The sequence below is a fragment of the Pleurodeles waltl genome, chromosome 5 (assembly GCF_031143425.1).
Source record: "Pleurodeles waltl isolate 20211129_DDA chromosome 5, aPleWal1.hap1.20221129, whole genome shotgun sequence".
Taxonomy (NCBI): domain Eukaryota; kingdom Metazoa; phylum Chordata; class Amphibia; order Caudata; family Salamandridae; genus Pleurodeles; species Pleurodeles waltl.
In genome coordinates, this window is record NC_090444.1 from 1,348,582,779 (window position 1) to 1,348,598,749 (window position 15,971).

A 15,971-nucleotide genomic window follows, 5' to 3' on the forward strand; every position below is an offset into this window, starting at 1 on the left:
TGGCAAAAATAAGGTGTGCGTTGGTTTTTCCGACACAACACAGACAATGCGTTGTTTCTCTCCGGCGCACAGTCTTGGGTCCTCACTGCAATGCGGGGTTCTTTTGACACCCAGGGACGATGCGTGGAAATCCTGGGCATGCGGGACAAAGTCACAGGCGTTACGTTGATCCGGTAGGCAATGCATCAAATTTTCTGTCACACAGCAGGCGCTCCACCTATTCTTCACTCAGGAAGTCGGGCTGCATTGTTCCGGTTCGGCTGTGCGGCAACATTCTCGTCGCAGGGCAGGCTGTGCGATGTTTCCGGCAGGCTGTGCATCAAGTTTCGGCACACAAGGAGTTTCCTTGAAGAGATGAAGTCTTTTTGGCCCTAAGGCTTCAGAAAAACAGGAGAAAAGCTCAATCCAAGCCCTTGGAGAGAAATTCAGAGGCCAGCAAGGGAGCAGGACAACAGCAAGGCAGTCCAGGTGAGTCCTTTGGGCAGCCAGGCAGCTCCTCTTGACAGGTTACAGGATCTGGTCCAGAAGTGTCTGAGTTGGTAGGGTCAGGGACCCAGTTTATATACCCAAAAGTGCCTTTGAAGTGGGGGAGACTTCAAAGAGTGGTTTTGAAGTGCACAAGGTCACCTTTCAGTACACTCCTGTCTGCCAGGGTCCCAATAGGGGGTTTGGCAGTCCACTGTGTGAGAGCAGGCCACTGTCCTTTGAAATGTAAGTGTCAGGCCCTCCACCCTTCCAGCCCAGGAAGACCCATTCAGTATGCAGATGTGTGCAGGTGTGACTGAGCATCCTGTGTTTGTGGTTGTCTGGGTGAAATGCACAAGGGAACTGTCAACCAGCCCAACCCAGACGTGAATTGGAGACAGGCTGTAAGGCACAGAAGAATTTTAAGTGCAGAGAAATGCTCACTTTCTAAAAGTGGCACTTCTAAAATAGTAATATAAAATCCAACCTCACCTATAAGCAGGATTTTCAATTACCATTCTGGCCATACTAAGCATGACCTGTTTACCCCTTTCTGATCAGACTCTACCACTCAAACAGCATATGAGGTTAGCCCTAATGCTAGCCTATGAAAGGAGCAGGCCTCACAGTAGTAGAAAAATGAATTTAGGATTTTTCCACTACCAGGATATATAAAACACAAATGTATATGTCCTGTCTTTTACTTACATAGCAACCTGCCCTATGGGTTACCTAGGGCCTGCCTCAGGGGTGACATATGTAGTAAAAGGGGAGTTAAAGGCTTGGCAAGTACTTTTACATGCCAAGTCAAAGAGGCAGCGAAACTGCACACACAGGCCTTGCAATGGCAGGCCTGAGACATGGTTAAGGGGCTACGTATGTGAGTGGCACAATCAGTGCTGCAGGCCCATTAGTAGCTTTTAATTTACAGGCCCTAGGCATATGCAGTGCACTTTACTAGGGACTTACAAGTAAATCAATTATGTCAATTGGGAATGAACCAATGTTACTATGTTTAAGGGAGAGAGCATATGCACTTTAGCACTGGTTGGCAGTGGTAAAGTGTGCAGAGTTCTAAAACCAGCAGCAACAGTGTCATAAAAGTGGAGGGAGGCAGGCAGAAAGTTGGGGGATGATCACCCTAAGGTTGTCAGGTCTAACACTGACGCAATCCATTGTCTTCCTCGGGTTTGTAGTGGATTCCATCCAGGCCACCCAGAGTTTCCTTTCCAGGAGTGTGGCCAAGATCAGACATAAACTGACCTGCACACGGGGCGAATGGACTACATCCCTTCATCAGATTGCCAGAGTGGTGGGGCTTCACTCCTCTTCCGTCCAAGCCTTCTTTTTCAGCCCCCTACACTCCATGGTCCTTCAAAGGATCCAGATCGCTCACCTCCATAAAGGCCCGATGTATTCTCAGTGCGGTCCCCTAATGGACAAGGCAAACACGGGGATCCTCTGGTGGTTAGCCCACGTGTAGGCATTAAACGGCCGCACCATTTTCGGGTCTCACCAGACCTGGTAATCAAAACCGATGCCAGCTGAGTGGGTTGGGGAATTCTTCACCGGAGGAAAATGTTCAGAACACAAGAGAGCTCTTTACATCAATTGTCTGGAACTGCTGGCCCGTTCTTTCATGGTCAAATGTTAGAGGAAGGAACAGATCCAATGCAATGTTGTTGTGAGGTTATTTTAGCAGCTTTTTATGGGCATGTTATTTTACCCACAGGCCTGCAGCTTGTGCCCTTTAGGCTAGAAAAAAATAATTTTATTATTTTAGCAGAAGCTTCATTCTGTGATGATGTCTTTTATTCTTTTATCTACTGCTCCTTTGGTCTAGAAACTGCCTTCGTTCTTTAGCACGACATTTTCACTCTGTGCTTTGCACAATAATGTTGTCAGTACAAAGTGGAACACCACATTCTCTGCCATTTCTTGGAAACATACATGTTTTTACGTTAGGGCAGTTTTCTTATAACACCAGATGTTTTATTATAAAACATCTCTCTGCCCCCTGCACATTAGAGGGAAATTCCAGCTAGGAGTTGCCACAACATGCTGTTCGCTTAATTGCAGCTGTCTGATGAAACTAGACATCTTTTAAGCCTACATAGGAGAGGACTCTTGGTAGACAAACAGCCATCTTCGCTAGTACCACATTCAGGTATGGGGGATGGTGTCTTCCCAGGGGTCAGGAAGGGCGGATTACGGCTAACACTGCTGTGCTCTTGTATTTAGTGGTGTAGGTAGGAATTCTGCCACTTAACATTGTGACAAAATGGTGGGACTTATCTTATGTTTCACTTTCTTTGACACCGCTCTGCTATTATCATGTTTCGTCATCATTACTATTGCAGTACATGCCTTTTTATCTAAAATACTAATGCACTGACAACTGACAATTGGTTCAAAGACTCAATACAAATTATTGAACTAATTCCTGCTTCTGTTTGTCTTTGCATGTGTGAGACCAATGTAACTGAGAGAAAAGGATAAGATCTGTCCCACAACGATTTCCCTGACAAATAAGAATGTCATGCGCATGGCTGACACAAATTACCTCTACTCTTGGGTACTGGTAAGGTACTGCTAGCTTGCCGGAAGGGTTAGGCTGACAGTTGTCACATGGTGTGGGTTTAGACTCAGTTTCCCACAATCCGGTTTTGCTGCCGCCCAAATCCAGCAGTCTCATTGTTATAATGAGAGCCAACACGACAATGTCCTCCTCAAAATGGACAATGTGAAGATTCAGATATATCAACCACCTCCCTGGGATGAGATGCAAGCCTCTATCGGATCTGGCAAGGAGCTTTTGGGAATACTGTCTACAGAATCAGATCTCAGTCACAGCAGAACACCTCCTGGGCTCGGCCAACCAGGTGGCAGATTTGCAATCCCAATATCTTTGGGATCCCAGCCTCTAGAAACTGGATCCTTCTATGTTCAGGTCACTGACATCAAGATGGGGACCCTTCTCAGCAGACCTGTTTGCATCAGACTTGTTTGTCCATCAAATTGATTTGATTTGTTCCATCAAAGGGCCAAATATTTCAGCTGGAGACGAGACACCTGGCTCCTGCAACGGATGCCTTCCAACAATGCTTGGTCATGGAGAGAGGCTATGCGTTCCCTCTGTTCTCGATAATAATGCGCCTCTCTGCCCAAGTTCGGCGACAGTGGGCGAATGTGGTGGTAATCACTCCCCTCTGGAGGTCTCAAGTATGGTTTCCAGTTCTGATGGAACTTTCTTGGGATTCTCCAATCCGTCTACTCCTGTTCCCAGATCTCCTCCTGGGTCCCTCGGGGAATTCCCACCATCTGGTTCTGAAGAATTCCTTGCAGCTCATGGCGTGGAGGATTACCGGAGACAATAGCTTGTCCCGGGGCTTTTGCTCCAGGCTGCAGACCTCATTTCCAGGGCATGGGCAGGTAACATGGTTAAAAGTTATTGATCAGCTTGGTCCAGATGGTTGCGTTGGTGTTGTCAACAAAATCTGAATCCCCTGGAGGCAAACATTGTCTGTATCCTGAACTTTCTAGCCTCCCTTGCAACGGAAGGCTTGGTGTAAGGGACGATCAATACTTTCCGATCAACGATTTCAGCGGGCATCCCCCAAACGATGGACATCCAGTGGGTGAAGACCTTCTAACCCAGACACTTCTGAGAGATGTACACCTATGCCTTCCCCCAGAACTGTGATATCTGGCCCTTTGGGACGTGAAAGTGATACTTAATCTATTCCTGTCTTGGCCAAGCAACAAATACCTATCACAGAAATAGGTGTCAGCTAAGCTGGCCTCCCTCTTGTGCCTAGTCTCTTGCAAACAAGTGTCTGATGTCAGGGCATTAGACATCACTGGATGAGTATTTACCCCAAAAGGGGTTACTGTCCACATTTCAAAAAGAACTAAAGCAAATCCCAGAATAATTTCTTACCCGGCTTTTCAGAATTCCCCTAAACTATGTGTGGTGAAGTCTTATAAATCCACGACAGAGGCACTCGGTCCACCAGGTGAACGACAACTCCATATCAATCTTAGAAAGCCATATTAAGCAGTGTCTTCCCCTACTATTGTTAGATGGGTCAGATGGGCCATGTAAGAAGCTGGTATAAACAAACAAATGTTTGGAGCCCACTCTGCCAGAGGAGTTATGGCCTTTAAGGCGTTCTCTTTGGGAGCTTGCTTGGATGATATCATGAATGCGGTGGACTGATCATAAGACTCTGTCTTTAAGAGGTTTCACTTTAAACTGTTGCATAACATGGCATATTTAGCGGTGGATAAACTTTGAACAAGCCTTATCCTCGCCTCTGGTCCTGACACAGAATATAATGGAAATCGAGATTTTCAGTTCTATTAAGGACAAGGAGACGAGGATTATCCGCCCGGGGTCGAGATTCGACCATCACCCCATCCCCGCCCCCTTCTCACCCAAGGATTCGTAACATTTGTAAGTAATATGGATTACATACAATCATATTATGAATTTGCCACTGTATTCCTGATGTATAGCTGCAGGAAGCTGTGTGCCCAGAGTCCATGGGTTCCCCAGAGGCTTAACAGAGGCTGAAGTAGATAATACTAATGCTCTCTTTTGTGGTAGTGTGGTCGAGCAGTTAGGCTTATCAGAGTTTAATGCAAAGCATTTGTTGTACACACACAGACAATAGAGGAAGTACACACTCAATGACTTAACTCCAGACCAATGGTTTTTATATAGCAAAAATATATTTTCTTAATTTATTTTTAGAACCACAAGACTCAAGTTGCAGGTAAGTATTTCAATATATTCGTATTTCACAAATGTATCAACAGTACTTTGTTTGAAATCGGTAACTTCCACAGTTTTTGAAATATTGGCGATAACCTATCTTAAAACTAAACAGTGCAATTTTCAGAAACAGTTCCTAAGGGGAAGAGAAGATAGATTGATTTGCAGGTAAGTACAACACTTACAGTTCCAGTCTCCGGGGGTTAGGAAGTCCACAGGTTGGGTTTCAAGTTAACCCCAAACAACCACCACCAGCAACATGGGGCCAGCCAGGTGCAGAGGTCAAAGTGTAGGTAGAATTAACATGGGCTCCTATGGAGACTGGGGGCACTCGGTTTCAGATCTGCAGGCATCTTCTGAGGGCAGACCTGGGGTGTTTAGAGGGGCACTGAGGGGCCCACATGTAGGCACCAAATATACACCTTCAGCGGCACTCGGGCGGCCGGGTGCAGGGTGCAAACAAGATGTTGGGTCTCCAATGATTCTCTAGGAGGGTACCCCAGGGGTCATTCAGAGGCTACAGGCGAGGTCCAGGGGGTCATCTCAGGGAAACCACAGGCTGCACCAGGGGTCGGCTTCTCCAAGGCCTGGGAGCTGCGAGTGCAGTGGGACTTTAGGTGTTGGATATCTTCGTTCTCGGAATTCCCTCTGCAGTCGTGGAGGGGTGGAGAGGTCAACCCCCGGAGAGCATTTGCTTGGAATCACGTGGGGATCCTCTCTAGCTGGTTGGGCCACCTGGACATGGACCGTGGGTGTTGGGTGCAGAGTGGTTAAAACTCATGCATTCAGAGTGAGGCTGGAGTCCTTAGTTGTTATTTCTTCTTTTTGCTCAGGGCTGCTGTCCACGGAAGTTCTTGGTCCTTTTGAGTGCAGGGAAGTTCTCTGGAGCTTGGCAGAGAGTGCTGGTCCCGCTGGATGCATCGCTGTTCTTTTGCAGGTTCTTTGAAGCAGGAGACAGACTGGTAGGGCTGAGGCCAAATCAGTTGTCTTCTTCCTTCTTCTCCACTGGGGGTTTCAGCTATGCAGTCCTCCTTCTTCTTGTCAGGTCTCCAGGAATCTGGTGAGCAGGGTTCAGGGAAGCCCTTAAATACAAGATTTAGGGGCATTACAGGGGTCTGAGGACAGTAGCCAATGGCTACACTCTTCCTGTGCCTACTCCCTTTGGGGATGGGGGCACAAACCTAATCCTATTGGTCCCTGTCCTCCAAACCAAGATAGAGGATTCTGCATGGAGGAGGAGGGGGTCACCTCAACTCTGGACACCCTAAGGGTGGTCCTAGCAGGGGTGGTCACTCCTCCCTGTTTTACCTAATTTTCCCGCTGGACTTGCCACCAAAAGTGGGGCTTTGACTGGGGGGCGGGCAACTCCACTAGCTGGAGTGCCCTGGGGCACTGTAACGCAAGGCTTGAGCCTTTGAGGCTCACCGCCAGGTGTTACAGTTCCTGCAGGGGAGAGGTGTGAAGCATCTCTACCTAGGACAGGCTTTGTTTCTGACCACCGAGAGCACAAAGGCTCTCACCCCATGTGGTCAGAAACTTCTCTGAAAGTGGCAGGCAGGCACAAACCAGTCAGTCCTACACTGGCAGGTTGGCTAATATACAGGCTGCATCTTCAAGAGGCCCTCTGTGTGAATTTTTCAATACATCCTACACTGGCATCAGTGAGGGTTTATTGTGCTGAGAAGTTCGACATCAAACTTCCCAGTATTTCGTGAAGCCACTATGGAGCTGTGGTGTTCGTAATGACAAACTCCCAGAACATATACTCAATATGGGCTACACTGCACTTACAATGTCTAAGGATGGACAAAGACACTGTAGGGGCATATTGCTCATGCAGCTATGCCCTCACATGTGGTATAGTTCACCCTGCCTTAGGGGTGTATTACCTATGCCACAGGCAGTGGTTTGTGGGCATGGCACCCTGAGAGGGGTGCCATGTCGACTTTGCCTTTTTCTCCCCACCAGCAAACACAAGCTGCAAAGGCAGAGTACATGTGCTTGGTGAGGGGTCTCCTATGGTGGCATAATACATGCTGCATCCCTTGGGGGCCCTTTCCCGGCCACATGGCCTTGATAACCTGGGAACCTTTTACAAGGGACTTAGCTGTGTGCAAAAATGGAAACAAAGGTACAGATTTCGGGAAAGAAAACTGGTGCTAGGGCCTGGTTAAGAGGATCTCAGCACACGTTCAATTAAAGTTGGCATCAACGCTAATCAAAAAGTGGTGGTGGTGGGTAATCATGCCATCAGTGGCACTTCCCTACACAACCCCCCCTGCCCAAACGAAAGAGGATGAGACTACATTTCCCAAGAGAGTTTTCATCATCCAAGTGGAAGCTCCTGGAAAGGCCATCAGCACTGGCATGGGCAGTCCCAGGTCTGTGTTCCACTGAAAAGTCCATTCCCTGTAGGGATATGGACCACCTCAAAAGAGTAGGGTTCTCCATCTGAGAAGTCTGTCTGAGTAAGTATGATCTCAGCTTTTTCAGGGACCAAACCACAGCAAAGGCCTCCCTCTCAGTTGCACTCCAACGCTGCTCCCTGGGGAGTAACTTCCTACTAATGAAAGCAACAGGCTGGTCAACGCCAACATCATTGGTTTGGGACAGGCCTGCTCCTATCCCATGTTCAGAAGCATATGTCTGCACAATGAACTGCCTAGAATAATCTGTAGCTTTAAGAACTGGTGCTAAGCACATTGCTTCTTTCAGGGTGTCAAAGGTCTTTTGACATTCAAGAGTCCAGTTTACCTTTTTTGCATCTTCTTTGAGGTCAATTCTGTGAGGGGAGTCACAATGGATCCATTCCCCTTCACAAACCTCCTGTAGAACCCAGTCAAGCCAAGGAATGTCCTGAGTTGAGTCTGGGTTTTTGGAGCTTCCTTGTCCAGAAATGTCTGGGTCTCGGGTTGTAAAGGTTGCACTTGGCCTCCACCTACAAGGTGACCCAAGTATAAAACTGTGTCCTGGCCTATTTGACACTTGGATGCCTTAATAGAGAGGTCTGCTGATTGCAAGGCCTGGAAAACCTTCCCCAGGTGGATCAGGTGATCCTGCCAGCTGGAGCTAAAGACAGCAATATCATCTAGACATGATGCACTAAAGGACTCCAAGCCAGCAAGGACTTGATTCACCAATCTTTGGAAGGTGCCAGGGGCATTCTTTAAGCCAAAGGGGCATAACAGTAAACTGATAATGTCCATCAGGTGTAGAGAATGCTGTATTTTCTTTTGTTTCAGGTGCCATCCTAATTTGCCAGTACCCTGCAGTTAAGTCAAAGGTACTTAAAATATTTGACTGCACCTAACTTGTCAATCAATTCATATGCTCTGGATATAGGGTGTGCATCTTTCTTAGTGCCAGAGTTGAGCCCTCTTTAATCCACACAGAACCTAATTTCTCTCTTGCTATCTTTGGTATGAGGTTTGGGGACTATGACCGCTGGGCTAGCCTAGGGACTGTCAGAGTGCTCTATTTCGCCTAACTCCAGCATCTTGTGGACTTCCACTTTGATGCTCTCTTTGACTTGGTCAGATTGTCTATAAATTTTGTTTTTGAGAGGTAAACTGTCTCCAGTGTCCACACCATAGGTACACGGGTGGGTCTGACCATGGGTCAAAGAGAATAGCGCAGCATACTGCTGTAGGATTTGCCTGCAGTCAGCTTGCTGTTGGGCAGAGAAGGTGTCTGAATAGACAACTCCATCTACTGACCCATCCTTAGGGTCAGTTTAGAGGAGGTCAGGGAGAGGTTCACACTCTGCTTCCTGATCCTCATCAGTGACCATCAGCATGGTTATGTCTGCCCTATCATTATAGAGCTTCAGGCGGTTAACACAGATCACTCTCTTGGGTGTCATGCTAGTGGCCCAGGTCCACCAAGTAGGTGACCTGACACTTTTTCTCTTGTACTGGATAAGGGCCACTTCATCAGTCCTGAAGTGCCCTGGGAGCTATAGGCTCCAGAACCCAAACTTTCTGCCCTGATGAAATTCCATCAGTGCAGTCTTTTGGTCATACTACAACTTCTGGAGTTGTAGGCTGGCCTTTTATATTATTAAAGGATAAGCGATATACAGGGTTTCGGTTTCTGTCACTTTACATTTTTCACTTTTCATTTATTACTTCTAGGATCGCTTTCTTTTCACAACAGTTTATTATTTTCTTTCACAGGGTTGGTTTCTCAATGGGAACTGATTTACTTATGTTTTAAGAAAACTTGGGTACTGATTTGTACATGGACCAAAGCACATAGGACCAGGTGCACCAAAATGCAATTTTGCATTTCCTAAATAGCGACTACATAGAAATCACTATTTAGGAAAGGCAAAATGACATGTATCAATTTAGGGATTTCCTAATAGTGATTCCGACAAAGTAGGAATCGCTCTTAGGAAATCACAATTAAGAAAAACCATGCCATTTGTTACAATGGGCCGGTTTGGCATTTCCAAAATAGCAATTTCCGCTCAGGAAATTGCTATTTGGAAATGCAAAACAAGGATGGCTAGCATGGGGAGCAAGGACCTATGTCTGGGCATACCCTTCCCACTTAAGGCGACAAATGCAAAAATAAAAAGTAATGGATGGAATGCTGAAAAATGTCAAACATTTACCCCCACTACAGAGATCTGGGTCTTAATCCATCGTCTTTTGCTACCCTTGCCATTCCAGTGTGGACCCAGTCATATGCAAATCAGACTTGTTGCAGGAAGTGCACCGGGTATGCCCAGACATGGGTCCCAGGCTCACTATGTCACTGGATTCAAGCTAGATTGGCTGATGAAGGGTGATACCCTGAAACCGGTCCCAGGATGCTTGTTTCCAGTCCAAGGGGGACCTGGCCTGGCAGTTCGGACTGGACTGTTCCCATGAGGAACAGGGTCAGGACTGATTTGCATGCAGCTGGATCCAACCTGGGGTGGCATGTTGAGCAAAATAATTGATGGATTAAACCCAGATCTGTGACTGGAGTTGAATGTTTGATTGGTTCTGCATTTCATCCATTATTTGTGTTTGTTTGCTTTTGTCGTCCTAAGTGCGCCGGGTATGCCTAGACGTGGGTACCGGGCTCACTATGCCACTGGATTCTAGCTAGCCTTGCAGATGAAGGGTGGTACCCTGACACTGGTCCCAGGATGTTTGTTTCCGGTCCAGGGAGGACCTGGCGTGACAGGTCAGACTGGACTGTTCCCAGAGGGAACACGGTCAAGACTGATTTGCATATGGCTGGATTCAAACTGGGGTGGCATGGTGAGCAAAACAATTGATGGATTATACCCATATCTGTGACTGGGCCTGAATGTTTGATTGGTTCTGCATTCCATCCATTATTTGTGTTTGTTTGCTTTTGTTGCCCTAAGAGCACCGGGTATGCCCAGGCATGGGTCCCGGGTTCACTATGCCACTGGATTCAAGCTAACTTGGCTGATAAAGGGTGATACCCTGAAATCGGTCCCAGGATGGTTGTTTCCGGTCCAGTGAGGACCTGGCCTGGCAGTTCAGACTGGACTGGTCCCATGCGGAACAGGGTCAAGACTGATTTGTGTATGGCTGATCCAAACTGGGGTGGCATGGTGAGCAAAATAATTGATGGATTATTAAACCCAGATCTGTGACTGAGGGTGAATGTTTGATTGGTTCTGCATTCCGTCCATTATTTGTGTTTGTTTGCTTTTATCGCCCTAAGAGCACCGGGTATGCCTAGACGTGGGTCCCAGGGTCAGTATGCCACTGGATTGAAGGTAGCCTGGCAGATGAAGGGTGATACCCTGAAACCAGTACCAGGATGTTTGTTTTCGGGCCAGGGAGGACCTGGCAGTTCAGAATGGACTGGTCCCATGGGGAACAGGGTCAAGGCTGATTTGCGTATGGCTGGATCGAAACTGGGTGGCATTGTGAGCAAAATAATTGATGGATTATTAAACCCAGATCTGTGACTAGAGTTGAATGTTTGATTGGTTCTGCATTCTGTCCATTATTTGTGTTTGTTTGCTTTTGTCGTCCTAAGTGCGCCGGGTATGCCCAGATGTGGGTACTGGGCTCACTATGCCACTGGATTCAAGCTAGCCTTGCTGATGAAGGGTGGTACCCTGAAACCAGTCCCAGGACGCTTATCTCCGGTCCAGGGAGGACCTGGCCTGGCAGTTCGGATTGGACTGTTCCCATGGGGAACAGGGTCAAGATGGATTTGCATATGCCTGGATCCAAACTTGGGTGGCATGGTGAGCAAAACAATTGATGGATTAAATCCAGATCTGTGACTGGGGGTGAATGTTTGATTGGTTCTGCATTGCGGCCATTGTTTGCATTTGTTTGATTCTATTCAGGGCAATACCTCTTGGAAATTTTTATAAGGTTTACACACTATTAAAAGTCTTGGCATGTCCTGATTCACATTCTTTTTCCTTTTAGTTATGTCTTAATTTCTATTTGTGGAATGAAAAATGATGTATTATCGAGAGGATACTTATAAGTGATTTTTGCATTTTCCTTGCCATGATGTGTTGCATGTTCACATTTTATGTTTCATTTTTTTCTTCACTTTTTTATTCCTGGCTGTGGTCACTTTTTGTTTATGGCAGTCACAATTTTTAGATATTTTTTCATGTTGTAGAATAACATATTACACGCTGAACTCTGCCTGGGGATTACACAACCCAGACTGCTCTTGGCCCCTGGAGGCGGCCATCTTACCTGCTCTGCTGCTCACATTTGTGCTGATGACAATCACTATATAGCTCTACCAAGATCACCGCTGTGCAGGATGCGCGTGAGACGCGCCTGGGCAACCAATTCACAACCAAGCTTTTAGGCTCCTTTCGCTCCTTTCTATCTTCAACATTTATTGCTTCTGTTTTCTGCTTTGTTCCTCTTTTCCCCTCTGCTTTCTTACTTTTTTATCTGCTATCTCTCCCTCTGTCTCCTGCACACTAACTCAATATTGTAAGAGTTTGGGATGACTCATAATTTGAAGTAACTCCTAACAGGCAATCCGTGCCTTGGTTGAATAATCATTAATGAATTAAAATTAAATTTAAAAAAGTATTTCTGTTAAGTGGGCAACTGGTCTCGGTTAAGTGTATAAACAGATGTGATACTTCATGTGTACTTATTGTGGGGCCAATCAATCAGTTGATTTCTAGAGTGCTACTTATCACACAGAAGAGTGTCCAGGCACTGAAAGGGGTCCCATGATTCAGTCGAAGAGCCAGGGCTTCAATGATTTGTGGAACTATGGTAATAAAGGCAAGTTCCAGAGGTGTAGGAGGAGGTCATTCCATGTCTTTTTTGCAATTTAGGAGAAGTAGCTCTTGCCGTTTCTGCACTGACGGATCTGGGTTTGGGGGGTGGGGGTGATTGCAAGGGCAAGGGAAGCGGAGTGGAGGTGTCTGGTTAAAGTTCAGTGGTGGATGATATAGGTAGGGCCGCAGTCGTGAAGGGCTATGTATGTGTGGGTAGTAGCCTGAATTGGCATCTCTTCTGTACTCGGAGCCAGTGGAGTTCCTTGAGGTGAAGGATGATGTGGGTTCATCAGGGGAGGTCTAGGACGAGTCTAGCAGCTGTATTCTGTGTGACTTGAAGTCTATATAGGAGGTGAGCCGAGATTCAAGAGTAGAGGGCCTTGCCGTAGTCCAGTCAGCTGGTGATGATGGCTTAATTACCAGTGCATCTTGAGCTCTGTGGAAGCCATTTGAAGATTTTGTGCAGCATGCACAGGATGAATAGGCATGAGTAGGAGAAGACGAGTTAATCTGGTGAGACATGGTTAGCTTGCTGTCCAGGATGATGGTGCGTTTTCTGGAGTGGTCAGATGGGGTTGGTGCTAGACTCAGTTACGCAGGCCTCCAGGAGTTGTCCCAGGGGGAGCAGTTGTTTCCAAAGATCAGTACCTTGGATTTGTCCTAGTTGAGGTTTAGGCAAGTGTTCCTCATCCAGTTGGCGACACTGGTCATGTATTTGAGGAAACTGGTCCTGCTGGTGGTGGAGTTCTCAGAGAGGGAGAGGATGATTTGCGTGTCATCGGCGTAAGAGATGATGTTGAGCCCATGGGATCAGGTGATATAGGCCAGTGGTTTCATGTAGATGTCTAAGAGGATGGAGCAAAGTGACAAGCCTTGGGCACTCTGCAGGCGATTTCTTTGGGTTTGGAGGTGAAAGATGGTAGGTGGACTCTCTACATTTTTCCTGTGAGGAAGGAAGTGATCCATTTAAGGACGGCTCCATGAATGGCGATGCTGTGCAGCCATGTGATGATCGTGTGACGGGAGACCGTTTTGAAGCTGTTGATAGGTCAGAAAGGATCAGTGCTGGTGTTTCACTGCTGAGAAGGAGGGCTCGGTTGTAGTCAGTGGCTGCGATCAGGGCCGTCTCAGTGCTGTAGTTGATACAGAAGCCAGACTGGGAGGTGTTGAGGAGAGGGTTCTGTTCCAGGTGCTTTGTAAGTTGTTGGCTGATGGCCTTCTCTAGGACCTAGGCAAGAAATGGGAGCAGGGAGATGGGCCTGCAGTTGCTGAGTTTGCTGGGATCTGCTGAATATTTCTTCAGTACAGCATTGACCTCAGCGTGTTTCCAGTCCATGGGGAAGGTGCTTGTGGTTATAGATGCATTGAAAAGGGAGGTGAGTTTGTGGCTTATCTTGGTGCCTCCAAGTTTGAAGATGTGGTGTGGGCAGGGGTCAGTGTGGGCCCCTACATGGAATGTGTTCATGACGGAGGTGGTTTCCAGGGATGGTGAGCTGATTCCATGCGGTCATTCAGTTACTTCTGGTGGTAGTGGGGTGGATGAGCTGGTTGAAGAAATCGTTTTGAAGTTCTTGTAGATCTTGGCGATCTTGTAGTGGAAGAAAATGGCGAAGTTGTTGCAGAGGTCCTGGGAAGTGGTGTCGCTTGCTGCGATCGCGGGGTTGGCAAATTCTCTGATGTTTTTGAAAAGTTCTTTACTGTTGTTGGAGGTGGTTTTGATGCGCGTAGCTAGTGGCATCTTTACAAAGCTGCTTTATACCAGGCTTCAGTAAGATGGGTAAATGAGTTTAAAAGCTTATGTCAGAATAATAACTTGTTCATATATAGCTCCATACCACGTCTGATGTTTCTAAGTGCTGAAAATGACAGGTGTTATTTTCAGTTAATTTACTGGTATTCGCTTTACAGGCACCTGCAACACATATCCCACGTCTTACCTCCTATGGTCAGAGGTTGCCCGATTTCCCAAAAATGTCTTCCTAGCCATGGCCCCTAAGTAAGTATTACCAATGCAACTCACTAGTCTCTCTGGTGATTTTTAGCAATGACACTTTTACAGATACTATTTCTCCATGGTATCGGCATATACTTGAAGTTAAGTCAAAAAGAATTACAAAGAATCACAACAAAGATATTCAAGTGGGATTTACTTTGCATAATGATTGTATTAAATATTTAACAAGGAAATACCTTTGCCCTTTTTCGCAGCAACTTTGCAAGTCGTACTACATAAGGTTTAAATTCACGCTGATGTGTGCCTTGCCTTCGTACCTCCAACCCGGAATCATCTGAAGCTTCTGGAATAAAAGCCCAGCGATACCTTTAAAAGAAAGAACATTTTTGTTTTTATTGTTGATGAATGTATATTGATTGTGCATTCTAACAATATACTGCAACCCCACAGTGCAATGACACTAAATAACATATGTCAAATATTCAGGTAAACTGTAAAACTGTAAACTTCGTACTTGTATAGCGCACTACTCACACATTAGGGTCTCAAGGCGCTGTACGCATACCGCTGTGGAACCCCTCCTGGCTTTTCCCTGTGAGGTGCGCACTCCTGGGCAAACTCCAAGGTGACGCCAGGCATCCCAGCGCTGTTGGGGCCGTTGTGGAGACTAAGCAAGCTATTGCCCAGAGTTACAGAGTGGGACCCATGAATTAGATTAGGCACCAATGCGAGAATTATCAGGTCCGAGGAAATTGAGTCCAAGACCCGCCGAGGCGGGAATTGAACCCTGGTCCCGGGTCAGATTTCTGCATCAGGGTCTGCCGCTCTACCCATTGAGCCACACTTCTCCACACTGCTGTGGTACATAATAGTAAAATGTCCAATAACTTAATCAATTTTACCATGCAGTGGTTTTCACTGTATTAGGTATAATTCAACACCAACATTATGAAGGAAAGTAATTGTTAGAAATGGGTCTCTAGTTGGCAGACGTATACACCCTTGTCCAAGTAGGGACCACAATCCTAATTGGTAAGTCACACACAATCCAAATTATCCTGTGCCCACCCTCTGGTAGCTTGGCACTGAGCAGTCAAGCTTAACTTAGTAGGCAATCTGTAAAGTATTTGTGCAATAAACATGCAATAACACAGTGAGAACACCACAAAAATACATCACACAGGTTTAGAAAAATATAGGATATTTATCTGATTAAATTAAGGTCAAAACGATCAAGATTTGATAATCACAAGTTAAAATATCACTTTTGTAATAAGAAGAGTCTTTAGTTCTTAAAAGCAACAATTGTCACATGCAAGCAAAAAGTACCTGGTTTGCGTCACAATTACACACAAGAGGACTGCAGAGGAGGAGATGCATGGAAAAAGGTAGGTGTGCGTCAGGTTTCCAGGCGCACACAGACAATGCTTTGATTCTTTTCCACGCGGCAAGAGCTTTGCGTCGAATTCCAGCACGCAGGCTTGAATTCTCTTTGCGATGCAGGGGCTTTTGACACCCAGGGACGATGC

General features: G+C 46.5%; 1 protein-coding gene across 3 annotated transcripts in view; it reads right to left on the reverse strand.

The window, feature by feature from the left end:
• DOP1A (DOP1 leucine zipper like protein A) overlaps positions 1–15,971 on the reverse strand; it is a 694,260-nt gene that overhangs the window by 13,061 nt on the left and 665,228 nt on the right. For all 3 annotated transcript variants that reach the window (XM_069235613.1, XM_069235614.1, XM_069235612.1), the window contains one exon: positions 14,679–14,808. In XM_069235613.1, the coding sequence (XP_069091714.1) occupies positions 14,679–14,808 (130 nt within the window). The remainder of the gene's footprint in view (positions 1–14,678; positions 14,809–15,971) is intronic.